Below are 13,980 nucleotides of genomic sequence, written 5' to 3'. Positions count from 1 at the left end.
AGTGAGAATCAAAGATTCCATACTGTCCTGATTGGGTGCGAAACACTGCAAAGCACTCGGGAGAGACAAGGAGTAAACCAAAGCTGACATCTCTTGACAGACACTTGAGTTGTTTAGCCAGGGGCAGCCACCATTGCTTTCTTCCTGGGCTGTTGGCCCGGGCTTTCAGATAGTCACATCTCACATCAGACAAGCGTACACTGTAGATATTTCCATCTGTTAGAACTTGGGTGGGCAGTTCTTCTACAGTCAAGTGGTTGCTTTGGAACCTCTTCTCAATCAGGAGCTGTTGCTTAATAGCAACATAGAGTGAATCTCCCTGTTCGAGCACTTTGTCGAGGTCAGGTGTGCTGAAGTGCACGTCTTAATTTTGAAAGGCCAGGAAGGTTAAAGCATTACATGTGCACTGATGATTTCTAGAGAAAGTCGTGTACCTTGTATCATTCTGAGAATGAGTAGCCCTGAGGGAACGCTCCTGTGGCCTGGCTGAAGCCTGAAAAGAAATGTGGAGGATTATTGTGATTACAGTTATTAACATACATGGTTAAGTAAATTCTCCCTGTGCCACAGTTCAAACTGTTTTTTTGTACAATTTTGTCAAAGTTGAACTAATTACAAACACATTTTTTTATTGAAGTCATTCTGATTTTTAAAAAGTGCTTTATTATACAGCGTTACACAGCAGTTTCTTTGCAATCTTTCAATGTTTTTTTTTACATGTGGTCCTCATAATCTTCAGTATATTTATTTGTACACCTTTACACACATACACACACACACAATGGAATACAAACTTTGATGTCATAGCACCAAACACTACATATTGTTCATGGCCACCCAGGCACACACATATTTATACTATTAAAAATAAAACTGTAACAAGCCGGAACATATATCAATATATTGACACAATATGATGGTATTTTTTTGTGTGCTCCTTTTAGTGGATTGAGTTATTGTCTAAATGTAGATAAGGCGACTTGTGAATGCAAGCGTTTGTGTGTGTGTGCGTGCGTTAACTGTGCATGGTGGAAACATACCATTCCAACTGGGTCATGGGAGCAGGAGGGTGCGTTGTCCAGCATGATGGGTGATTTTGCTGGTGTTGTCGTTATCTAATAGTACACAACAGCAAGTTTAGAAAATGTGGAAACGACACATTGATGTCACTAAGCAGGAGGTGAGAAAAATACTGTACCTTTCTAACTGGAGATTGTAAGGGGCTGGGTGTGGTTGGTGAAGGTGTCTCAGACACCTTGGGTTTTGTTTTAATACATAACCTTTTGTTTAAACACAATGTGTTGAATATGCTGCAAGTATTTGAAATGACTAAACTGTGTCAGAAGAAACATACTTGCTCAACAGGAGAACTTGAGCAGGAGGGTGCAAATTTAACTGTGCTGGGCTCTCCGGTTGGTGCAGCTGCCTGAGTCACCTGCGAACACAATTAACCAATGAAACCAAAGGCTATTAGTGACACAATATACTCTGTTGATATTTTTACTTCTACACCTTTAAAATACAGAAGCGCATTGCACTCATTTGAAAAAAACAGACCAAAAAATAAATTACTCAGAAAAACAAATACTTACTCGGAAAATGAAGTTTCTAGTGAACGCTAGTGCTTCCATATTAACATATATATTGGATATGGAATTAAATTAGATGTGACAGCTCCAAACTCTATATATTGTTCATGGCCACAAAGGCACACACAGATGTATCCAATTTAAAATTAAACTGTACCAAACTGCAATACAAATCAATATATTGACACATTATGAGTGTGTATGTTTTTTTGTGCTTCTTTTAGTGCATTGAGTTATTGTCTAGATGTAGATGAGGTGACTTGTGAATGCGTATGTGTGTGCCAACGGTGCATGGTGGAAACGTACCTTTCCAACTGGGTCGTGGGAGCAGGAGGGTGCAGTGTCCAGCATGATGGGGGATTTTGGTGGTGGCGTGTGAGTTTTCATCATCTGACAGTACACAACAGCAAGTTTAGATTAGAAAATGTGGAAGTGACACAGTGATGTCACTAATCTTGAGGTGAGAAACATACTGTACCTTTCTAACTGGAGACTGTAAGGGGCTGAGGGTATCTGTAATGGTCCAGCTATGTTTGGTTGGTGAAGATGTATCAGACGGCTGTTGACACATGATGTTCAATATCAGTAAAATGAAGCTCACCACCTAGTGTTTTGTTTTAATACATAACATTTTGTTTCAAGACAATGTGTTGAGTATGCTGCCCGAGTCATCTACAAACACAATTAACCAATGAAACCAAAAGCTTTCAGGGACACAATATACTCTGTTGATTCCATACATTGATCCTCTGGTGTAATGATGGCTTGCAGAGGTGTATAAAGTACAAATACCATAAATGAAAATGACATAGTTAAAGTCACCCACAAGAAAATTACTTCAGTAAAAGTCTTAAAGTTGCTCACATTAAATGTACCAGAAAAGTATCAGAAGTATCTTGTGAAAAATATACAAAGTACAAGTTTTATAGTACACATAAAAAGCAGCAAAACAACCAAAAATGGTTGGAGAGTTATTAAACGCCTTTATCTCGTGGCACTTCACTCTGTATATTTTAGGATTTTCCCCGATCCCAACGTAGCGAAACATTGTTGCCAGGTATGACCACGGGTGACTGTCGTCTTCTACCAAAAGAGATGCCGTCAGTGTGGTAACGTTTTCCGTGTCTTCCTCATCAGTGTGGAGGTAGTCATGTCGATCTCCGCCGCCCTTACCTCTAATCTTCAGGAGTACAGTCATCATCTACCGCTTTATCCTCCACCAGAGGGTCGCGGGGGGTGCTGTGCCAATCTCAGCTACATCGGGCGATAGGCGGGGTACACCCTGGACAGTTCGCCAGTCCATCGCAGGGCCACATACAGAGACAGACAAACAACCATTCACTCTCCCACTCACTCCTATGGTCAATTTAGAGTGTCCAATTTACCTAATCCCCACATTGCATGTTTTTGGACTGTGGGAGGAAGCCAGAGAACCCAGAGAGAACCCACGCACACACGGGGAGAACATGCAAACTCCATGCAGAAAGGCCCTTGTTCCAACCGGGGCCTTTGTTGTTTTTTTTCCACAAAGTAAAAAAAAGTAAAAGAAACTCATGTAAAAATGACCAACCTTTGTTTGTCTCCTCTTTGGTGGGGTTTTCTGCAGACACACCACAACAACAGAGACAACAGAAACACCTTTAAGTAGCCATATAGATGTCCATCCCATCCGTGTCACTGAGGTGCACCTGCAAGAATATGCAATTAAAGTTAATTTATGCCCAAGAACTGGTCAAACTTTATATTAAACATTACATGTGCTCTTTGTGCCTCAAGATTCTACTTAGGCCATCTGCGCACCACAGTTCCGTACGACCAGGAAGAAAGTGCTCAGCCACGGACAGGTACTTCCATGAAACAATCAATTACTGCAACTTTAAGCATTTGAGCAATGACAAAATACTAATCCTAATATTAACGGCACGGAATTGCCGATCTATTTTGCTTGGTGAGCCTTAAAGTTTGACAATGTTGATATAAAAAAAATATGTTGACTCAAGTGACTTAATGCATGCAGTATGTGTATGACTTTTTGTGTTTGTTCTCCATCCACTTTGTGCTCGTCAGTGATGCACACAAGCTCGGAAATCTGAAGTGGTTTATACTGTGTATATTACATAACTAAGGGTCAGGTATTTCAATAAAGCAATATAAAATTGTCTATACTGTTTCAGTGAGTGTCATGAATTGACGTAACCTTGAATTAATCCAGCTGAGCAGGGAATGAGTGGCTCGTCAAGGTTTTAATGCATGTGTGGCACGATTACTCCAGTCTTGTCACTTTGGGAGGAATTTTGTCATGTCTTGTCCATCCGTCTTTCATCTATTCTGCTTATCTTTTAAGTTCCTCGAGTTATGGCACATAGGCCTCTTCTCTTGGGGGGGTGCTGTGACAATCTCAGCTGACATAGGGCGAAAGGTGGGGTCACACCCTGGACATAGCCCCAGTCAATCACAGGGCCACATAGATACAAACAACCATTCACTCTCAAGATAAATGACTCCAACAGAGGCTTAGTGGAGGTGTGACTTTGAGCTTGGGCATATTAAAAACACTCCAAAATCTTAATCTTATCAAACATCTACTATCACGATGTGTTGATGTGTAAAGCTGAAAGTGTTAAAAAAGAAACCCATTTAAGATATCCATCATTCTACAGTTAGACAATGTAGTACTACTGCCACTGTGATTAGAAGCATGCAACTGTGTTAAAATGACTCCAGGGGCCATAAAGACAGAATCCTCAGTGAGACAGAGAAAACTGAATGTTTAAACTATATGTTTAATAAAAAATATGAAATATTTCAATCGGGTGAGCTTAGCTAAAGCAGGTTGTTATCCTTAACACTTAAGACTTGCATGAAGATCAGACTAGTAGTAGTGTTCTCATAGAGACTGAATCATGCTCTCATTGAATATGTGCAGTCATTTATTTCATGTTTACATTTCACATGGCAGGTTTTTAACAATGTAGATCGGAATAAGTATCTTACATGTCGTGGTTAAAAATAGTAATAATAACATTTCTGCAAAATATTGTAATCAGAAACATCCCACTCAATTGCAGCTCTATTCGTAGGACTATTAATACAGTCGCAGAAGAGCTCGGGATCCGATGACCCCTCGTATCAGGCAGTGGACGTTTGCACTTCTTCATCTGCGATGTGCTGCAGCTCAGCTTCTGTCACTTTAGTCAGCAAGCTGATGGGTTCAGGCTGGCACAGGTGATGGAAGCGCTTAGAAAGGGAGATCAATAATCACTAATATGTATATTTATATACAGTATACCTGGTACAAAAATATAAAATCCATAGAGTTTATTACATTGTTGCAGTAGTAAAACAGCATCAATGCAATAATCAAAATTACAACTTGTTTTGTGACTTTCCTGTAACAATGTGACATTTCTTATATTTTTATATTTAGGCTTGAGTGAATACCAGGCTTTCATTCTACTGCAGCTTTTCCAAATTTTGCATACTAGTTCATTTTTTGCATAAAAGGATTGTGGGAGGAAAGGAAGTTGTGAAGAACATGGAGTGAATGTCGATTGAATGAGTCCATTGTATCGTCTTAAATAGCACAAAGTTCTCATGTCCATGTGTATTTTCACTGATTGTGTTAAAATAGCAAAGTGGATTTGAAATCTGTCCGTAACTGAAAAAAACCCTGTATTAATCTTAAGCTGCACTCAGCATATGAGTTATTGTCATTTCATTATCACAGAAAATTAGAGAAAGAACCATTTTGTGAGTTTTAACGCCATTTAGAGGAAAATATGCAATAAATTATTGCACAAATAAGTCAACACAAGTGTGATTGACTGTTGCAGGTGACAACTCTGAACATAATCTTAACGTCCTATGGGTGACATCATGACTGGTTGCCACCTGGCGAGTCAATATAACTTATACACAATGCAATTTGTTGATTTTATGTCCTACCTGTCTGAGGCTTCCAGTCCCATGTCCCAGTTTATACAAAGCACAAACTGGCACAAGCAGGATGGAGGATAGGGCAAACATCCAGCCTAATTTATAAGCCCAGTCTGGGTACACATACCAACGATTGAAAGTCAGAGGTTGGTACTCAATCAAAGACCATATGAACGAGACCTGTGAAAGCAACAAAAGAGATGCTCGAGAGACACGTGTTTACATATCAGAAATGCAAAGTCCTTTGAGCGCTGACATCCTCACTCACCAGTGACACGAGCGGTGTGAGGTAGAGCCAGCACACTTTAAAGAACACGTTGGCACGCACACCTGTCATGTCTTTTATGATGTCATAGAGCCGCTGGACCCCTTCAGGGGAGATAAGGTCAGATAAACAGTACAGTTACGAAGTGAGACCAGGTGTGTACGAATGACTGGATCAGTTTTCCTCAGTCTAATCTAAAGTCTGTGGTCTGTGGTTCTGGTGCAGCTGTGTCAAATGTGACTATGCAACCCTGACGGTGTCCAGACACAGTCTAATAGGAAAAATGCTATTGTTCAAAAATGAGGATCCAGTTGTTCATCCACTTTAACCACATAGGGATTTTTTTTTTCTTTAAATCTCTGTTGTTTTATTATTATTATTATTATTATTATTTTTTTTTTATTATTATTATTTTTCTTTTTTTTAAAGAAACAACTCCCATTTTTACAGGTGAGGGTTAAGGGGTATACAGCCAGTTGCCAGATTACATCAGTGACGCCAGGTGATTACTTAAGACATCACTAATATTGTGCGATTCAACCCCACAATACTGCACTTACCAAATATCCATCCCAGCGCCAGACTTTCAAACACAGCGAGAAAAAGGATGCAGAATCCATTACAGGCATAGTAGTCAAACAACTGGAACACATACATTCCTCCCTGGAGACAAGAAGTAAATGTCAAAATCGTATATATTTTACATTTCATAATTTGCCAAAAGCACTGTTTTGTGATGTTTATTGTTGTGAAACATCTTGGCATTTTGTTTCTTTCTTTCATGTTTCCTGCTTTATTGTGAAACTTACCTCTCCTCTCGTTTCACTTCCTGTCCCTGTGTGTTTTCCCTCAGGTCTTGATTGTCTGCCCCGCCCTCATTAGATTCACCTGTGTCTCGTTGTCACGTTGTCTCCCTCCCCCTAATGTGTACCTTTACTTTTTTCTGTGTTTCTGGACTATTGCCTGTTTACTGACTTCTGCCTTTGCCTTGTCCTTTTTGGATTTGTTTGCCTGGACTGATTCAATGTGTATCCAACCCTTTGAGACAAGTAAAGTGGTTTTATTTGAAATCTGAGCTGTTTTTGGTGTCCTGCTTTTAAGTCCTGCCTTTTGTGCAGTACCAGTCTTAACATGTCTTACTATATTACTGTGTATTTTCTAACAAATGTGCATTTGTCATATTTTAGCTTTGTGGTTTGCTCATGTGCTGTCACCAAATGTGATTTCATTGTACATATAAGGTGTTTTGTCTGATCAAATGAATCACAAAACCACAACATAAAAATGTTGCATTTTTAACACCACAACAATGCCATGTCGGATTATTATTATTATTATTATTATTATTACTATTGATGATGATAATAATAATGATAATAATAATAATAATAATAATAATATAATAATAATGATGATAATAATAATAATAATAATAATGATACAAATAATAAATAAATGTGATCATTTTCTGACCTCAGTGATCATGACAAGCTGAGAAAAAAAACAGATGAGGCAGAAGAGGAGGAGGAGACATTCTCGACGGCCTGCTTTACGTATTACAGTGGGAAACATGTCCGTGATGGATGTCATCACCACCTCCATTGCGACAAACTGAACAGAAGGCAGACAAGAGAGAATGAGCTGATTTCTTAATGGAAACGTGTTGATCTAAAAAATAGCTTCTTACTTGTGTGTCCAGGCCCAAGAGAATGAGCATGATGAAGAAACAGATGGACCACAGTTGAGGCAGAGGCATCATGGCTACAGCCTGAGGGTAAGCAATGAATGCCAGGCCTGGACCTGGAAAACAGCATCAGAATGGTGTCTTTACACAGTCTGCCTTCTAAAACTGATATCCAGATAAAGGCCTGAAGAGGCCAAATGCAGAACGTTGCAATTGAGTCTCGATATTCATTTAAAAAAATTAGATTTGAAGAAAACCAAATGCATATTTTAAAGGAAATTGTCGTTATTATGCTGGGTCCATGGGCATGTATCACTTAACAGGAAGCTAATACAACACATCTACAATTTTATTAAAATAGTGACACAGTAGCCAGAGCTACACTTTACACTTCCTGTGTAAATATGGCCATGTTTGTGGCAATACCTCTGGTGGCTGGCATTACCTGACTCGGCCACTTCTGAAATGGGAATGCCTTGCTCATGGGCCATGAACCCCAGCACTGAAAAGACTGCAAACCCAGCTACCAAGCTGGTCCCACTGTTCAGCAAACACAGCCACAGACAGTCTCTGCAAAACATGAAAACACCGAGTGTATGTGTTTATAGTCCATGATGCAAATATCCCTCTCTTGTCTATCTCTTTATCAGGACTGAGAGTGATGTTAGAATATTATATTAATATTAGAAAAAGCCCAAAAAAGCTTTCCTGTTATGTTTGAGGTCTAACTGACCCATAAGAAATACAGTGTTTCTGGAGTATGACGTCATTTCTGCTTGGCATTATGTGTGTCTTATTGAAGATATAGTATGCAGGATTTATTTGGCATTATTGGTCTATAATTCCATAATATCCTGAATGATGCAAATCAAGCAATGTGAAAGACACATCTGCATCTCTGCTTGTCTACTGCCTCACAGCATAATCTGCCGCATCACAAGAGGATTTGACCAATCACAGGGCGGTTCAGAGAGAGCTTCTATTGGCTGTTTCACCACATCTACTCTGCAAGCGGGTCCCGTTGTGGTAGGAAAATGATATATGAAAGGTCAAAGGTCAGAGAAGCAATGAGGTTCTGAGGTTACACATTAACAAACAGGCTCATTAACAACTACTCACCTGTAGCAGTTATTGTTGTATTGGTTGTAGCTGCCTAGCACAGTCAAAGAGCCGACACCCACACTGTATGAGAAGAAGATCTGAGCCCCAGCCTCCATCCACACCTGTTCCAGCAGAGCAGCAGTGAGTCCATCTGTCCACATGCTGTGTGTGTGTGTGTCTGAGATGCTTAACCTGAGGATCTGTGAGTCGCGAGGGCTCAGGCAGAAGATAAAACACCACTCCTTGTAGAGCACCAGGAAGAGAAAGTCCACGAATCAAAAGGATGAGCAGCATCACATAGGGGAATGTAGCAGTGAAATAAACCACCTGGGAACAAAGACAAGTGTGACTTCTACAAATATATAACAGATCCATGTATCATTGTACAGTTTCCAGCCTATATGTAAATACCTTTCCCGTGGATTTGACTCCTTTCCATATACAAAAGTAGCAGGTTATCCACATTACAATTAGACACAAGAGCACCTCCCATCGGATACTGCCTAACTCCTCAAGTCCTCCTGAAATAGCCAGCACTCGCCTTCTACATGGACGAACGTGAAGGAGTAAAACACGTTTTGTTTAATCTGCATAGAACAAGCATGTAGCAGTTGTTTGGAACATGAAGAAGAGCCAAGAGGAATGTTAATGGCAGCCATACTCCCAGAATTCAGTGGAAGCAGAGGTTGAGTTTGTCTTGTTGGTCCATTTCATGCTGTTATTTCTTGTTGTGAAGTCTACACAGTCATCTGAAAGGATGGTGAGACACTATATTCAGACAATTATTTGTACAATGTTGTAACATTAATAGGTGTGCTGCTTTGTTGGAAACCGTAAAATGCATCATGCTGTCAAACATTATTCAGCTATAAAGCATGTTGGACTGTGTGCTGTGGTTTGAGCCATTTTTCCATGAAATGTTTCCCCTCTTCTATTAATTATAGAGCAATTTTGTTGAAGAAGAGCAATAAAAGAAAAAGACACAACAAAATACAGACATGCTCTGAGAAATAGCAGTGCTAAACTCAAAAACACAACACAAACATCGACCCAATAGTAATGCCACCCATATTTGGAGTTTGAAAAACATAGGCATTTCTTTAAATGTTTCATTATCATATGCTGTGATGTTTGCAAAGAAGTTTTCTTCTCGAATTTCCGATAAACGTTCAGCCTTGTAATATTTTGGAATCACAGTTTGACAAGCAGTCAAAGTGTAAAAAGGGAAAAAAATCACATTGAAATGGATGATGGCTGCATTTCATTGCGCTGCTTCCGTTTCAGGGTCTTGGTTCCTTGTTACATCTGTGCTGTTCTTACTACAAGTCTGAATATTTGCATTCTATGGGAGGACCCGGTCTGAAAAGCACTAAACTCCCACTGACCTCATTAACATCCAGTGACGCTATGATATGTGATGTAACATCAGTAGATCATAAAAAGGATTACTGCATAAGACCTTCTGTTGCACAAGTCGAGTCGAGTGCTACCTGTGTTCCAGTAGTTGTCACAGTTGGACCAGGGAAGCTGGGAACTGAAGGAGAACACCAGGTAGAGCAAAGCCCAGGACAGAATAATGATGTAGGTCATACAGCTGTAGAGGAGGATCAGCAGCCCACCATAGCCGATACCTGCATGTGTAGACACAGCCAAAACTGTGACTTCCTTCATTCATGTATGATCCAAATCTACAATGGAGTATAAGGGTCAAACTGAAAAGAAAAAATATGTAATCTTTCGAGAATAAACTTGAAATATTAAAATATTATGAGAATACAGTCATAATATTTTGACTGTGTATATTTTGATATTTTGACTGACCTCAAAATGAATTATTTTCTACCTGATGTCCTGATGCTAAAGATAACGTGTTGCTGACGTGCCAAAAATATTAAGTATTTCTTTATTTGTGAAGCCCCAATCAATTAGTAACTTCACAAAATGCTCCGTGTTGCTCATCTTGACGCAGGTTGCAGCTGATCCTCTGAGTTTGCTTGAATAATAATTGCGACTTTATTCTCATAATATTGCGACTTTATTCTCATAATATTATGACTTTATTCTCATAATATTATGACTTTATTCTCGAAAGATTTTGGCCCTAATACTCCGTTGGGGTTAGGGTTAGTTGTACAAATCCCTTGCATCATTTTTTTTTACCTCATGTACAACTTATAGCTTAGTGAACAGAAACAATTTGACAATATTTGTAGGCTGTGTTCTTCATCTGGAAACGGCCTCTGTCAAGCAATACTGTCTGATGTTACTGAAGAAGCGTTGTACAGTGGCAGTGCAGGATCAAACTGCTGAGAATGACCTTTGTTTTCAGTCAATGCTCAACCCGTTTACTAGTGCAATGTTGCTGTTTGTTGCCTTCATCTGTCCTGACATGAAGCAAATGACTTCCTTTTCCCTGACACTGTCATCATGAGAGAGTCATATGGAGCTGATTTTTCCTGCCAACATGGTGGTATAAACAAACTGAATTGTGTGATATTCAGAGCTCTATCAATATTCTCCACTGGTGACATTACTAACTGAAGTGTATCTGACTTCACACACTCCATCACCCTTGTGGCACTAAATAGCTAATTCTGCAGCTTTCTTTCGTGCAGCGCCACCTGAAAACTAGTTTATGCACTTGTGAATCAACCTCCTGTTTAAATATTAGTTTGGCTGGGGTCATAGAGGCCGTGTTGCCTCAAACTTCCCACAATAAGTGTTGGAACAATTACAAAACTAACTGGATCAGTCATCATTTCAGTGTCTCGCATAAGATTACTGTGAATCTTCTTCAGCCTTTTCGTTCGTACAACACTACACAGTTTTTCTTTATTGATCCCACACTGGGGAATTCCACTTGTTGCAGTAGCACAAGGTCAGTGGTAGAAAAGTGAAAAAAGATAGAGATATTTGCAATATATACATGTGGCTGGGTATTAATATCTGGGCTCTCATACAGATTCCTGAATGATACTATTTTAAATATATTTTCTAGTCTAGTATGTCCCCTTTTAACTCTTATGCATTGAAACTTCTAATCGCAATGAGTCTACTGGCTCACTGTGGTATACCTTCATTCATTAACCAATCCTTAGCCTCATCATACATTTTTAACAGTTACCATTTCACCCTCTGACAAGGTAAGGGCCTCTTTAAGACAATTTTATAAAAACAATTTCTAATTTTATATATATATTTTTAAATGCAAAATATTAGATATCCATTAAACGTGTATAATGCCCCAATATTGCATTTAATGTGTCATTTCTGTGAGATGGCAGTCATTTGTTTTCATAGTCATTTAGTAGAAAATTGTTGAACTGTATTAAACATTGGCATGAGGGTATGAGTAACATTTTTGTTTTTAAATTGAATATAGTTAAAATTTGCCAGAGGATATTCATTTTTGGAAAAATTTAATATTTAATATTTTTACAGCAATTTTTGGGAAGGGGACATGCCACTGGGAACAAATTAGTCAGTTTTAAAAAATATATATCGATTTTTTGTTTTTATAAAAAAACAAACAAACAGTGGAATTGTATAAACAAACAGGCAGGACATTTTACAGCAGTTTTTGGGAAGGTGACATTTTTTGCCTCTAGGATCAAATTAGTCAGGATAATAAAGGAACTTTTAGGGTTAATAATTCTTTATAATAATCATACATATTCTTTTTTATTTTTTACCTGAGCCCCTGCCCCCTGACATATCTAGCACTGGTTAGAGTATTACAGTGCTTTGCATTGCTCTGATAAAGCCGTTAATCTGGACAGTTTACCCTCTGCAAGTGGACATAGTTTCCTCCAGCAGGTGACGCTGCCCTCCTGGGAGAACTGGCCTATGGTGGTCTCCAGCAGGAACAGTGGTACACCACAGGTCACTACAAATACCACATATGGCACCAGGAATGCACCTGAATTGACGACATAGAACATATACTGCATAACCATCCTGCACTTTTCAGGTAACAATTAATGACCATCACATTCACTTACCTCCTCCATTTTTATAGCAGAGGTAAGGAAACCTCCAGACGTTGCCGAGGCCGACAACATTTCCTGCCACAGCGAGTAGAAACTCTACCTTACTGCCCCAGTGTCCTCTCTCAGTCACCTCCTCCTGCTTGTTTTGTTTTGCACATTGTTTTTCCATCATTGCAAAAACAAAATCAGTCTGGAGCCACTCTTCCTCATAACCTATTCTCCTTTTGTTCTTGGTTTGCCTTCTGCCTTTAGTAACTCCTGAGCAACTGCCTAACTGGTTAATCAGTTCCCAGAGGATATAAATGATCTGCTGCTGGGAATAAATATTTATCTCTGATACTGTTGAAGTGAAGCGCAGCCACTTAACCAGAGCTTGGCCAAGGCATAGGCCAAGGGGCCCTGAGTAATGTGTGGACAAAAAAATTAAAACATTTTAACATATCTGTGCACGTCTTGAGTTTGTTAAACACAAAACTGTGTAGGACCAAGATGCTGGTAGAGAAGACCTTCCCAGTGACTGTCACCACCCGCAGTGTTGATCATCAATTCTGGCTGGCAAAGATAAAAGACTCCTGCATCATTGGGCTGGACTTGTTTCTTAAATGGAAAGCAGTAGTGGACGTACCCGGGGCCATGCTCTGCCTGGGTTGCAGGAGCCATTTTGCTCGATCCTGCCGGTGAAGAAGGACTGCGACTCACCTCAGGCTGCCTCAGCCACCTTCTTATGAAACAAGTGATCGATGATCTGTACCACCCTGGCACTTTAAAGTGATGACCTTTGGTCTTTGCAATGCCCCGGCCACCTTCGAATGCCTTATGGAGAGGGTCCTTGCTGACATCCCGCGGAGCCGCTGTGTGACACCCCAAGAAGTGTCATCTGTTCCGACGGGAGACTTCCTTCCTGGGACACGTTGTTGGTGTGGCATGGGTAACCACCAACCCAGCTAAGATAGCAGCCGTGAGGGACTGGCATGTTCCCCACAATGTTGGTGAGTTGCGGAGCTTCCTCGGCCTGGCGTTTTACTACTGGCGATTCGTCAGGGACTTTGCCACGGTTGAAAGAACAGGTATTCCAGTGGGGTGAGGACCTTGCCCGTGCTTTCTCCCAGCTCCGGTTGGCACTCAGCAAGGCCCCCATATTGGCCTACCCTGACCGCCAATGACACTTCATTGTAGACACTGATGCCAGCGACGTGGGTCCCGGTGCAGTGCTGTCGCAGGAGGTGGAGCAAGGAGAGCAGGTCATCGCCTACTTCAGTCGTGCCCTCAGCCGTCCAGAGAGCAACTGCTCTTTAACCTGTAGCTGTTATAGCTGTTGTCCTGGCCCTTCGCTGCTTTCGTCCATACCTCTATGGTCAGAGGTGCCTGCTGCACACCCACCATGCTTCCCTCACCTGGCGTCTCCACTTCAAAGAA

The 13,980-nt window shown here is 40.3% G+C and overlaps 1 protein-coding gene across 1 annotated transcript; it reads right to left on the bottom strand.

Moving 5' to 3' along the window:
• Positions 1-4,548: 4,548 nt before the first annotated feature.
• On the bottom strand, positions 4,549-12,779 carry LOC131462600 (sodium- and chloride-dependent GABA transporter 2-like). Its single transcript, XM_058633920.1, has 14 exons — positions 12,577-12,779; positions 12,360-12,494; positions 10,066-10,206; positions 9,237-9,324; positions 8,987-9,119; positions 8,768-8,902; positions 8,594-8,697; positions 7,920-8,044; positions 7,478-7,590; positions 7,264-7,401; positions 6,351-6,453; positions 5,794-5,894; positions 5,535-5,705; positions 4,549-4,826 (listed from the first exon to the last, which is right to left on the bottom strand). The coding sequence occupies exons 1-14, from the start codon at positions 12,734-12,736 to the stop codon at positions 4,719-4,721; spliced, it is 1,755 nt and encodes a 584-aa protein (XP_058489903.1). The 5' UTR covers positions 12,737-12,779; the 3' UTR covers positions 4,549-4,718.
• Between the last annotated feature and the right edge of the window lie 1,201 nt (positions 12,780-13,980).

This window comes from Solea solea, chromosome 7, assembly GCF_958295425.1.
Source record: "Solea solea chromosome 7, fSolSol10.1, whole genome shotgun sequence".
NCBI lineage: Eukaryota > Metazoa > Chordata > Actinopteri > Pleuronectiformes > Soleidae > Solea > Solea solea.
The sequence above is the reverse complement of the archived record's forward strand: the minus strand, read 5'-3'. Positions and strand labels throughout refer to the sequence as shown.

Coding starts and splice junctions, on each gene's coding strand:
- LOC131462600 (XM_058633920.1), bottom strand. CDS start 12,736: ATGATGGAAAAACAATGTGCAAAACAAAACAAGCAGGAGGAGGTGACT. Junction 7,591..7,919: donor TTCAGAAGTGGCCGAGTCAG/GTAATGCCAGCC, acceptor GCTGTTTTCCAG/GTCCAGGCCTGGCATTCATT. Junction 7,402..7,477: donor TCTTGGGCCTGGACACACAA/GTAAGAAGCTAT, acceptor CCTTCTGTTCAG/TTTGTCGCAATGGAGGTGGT.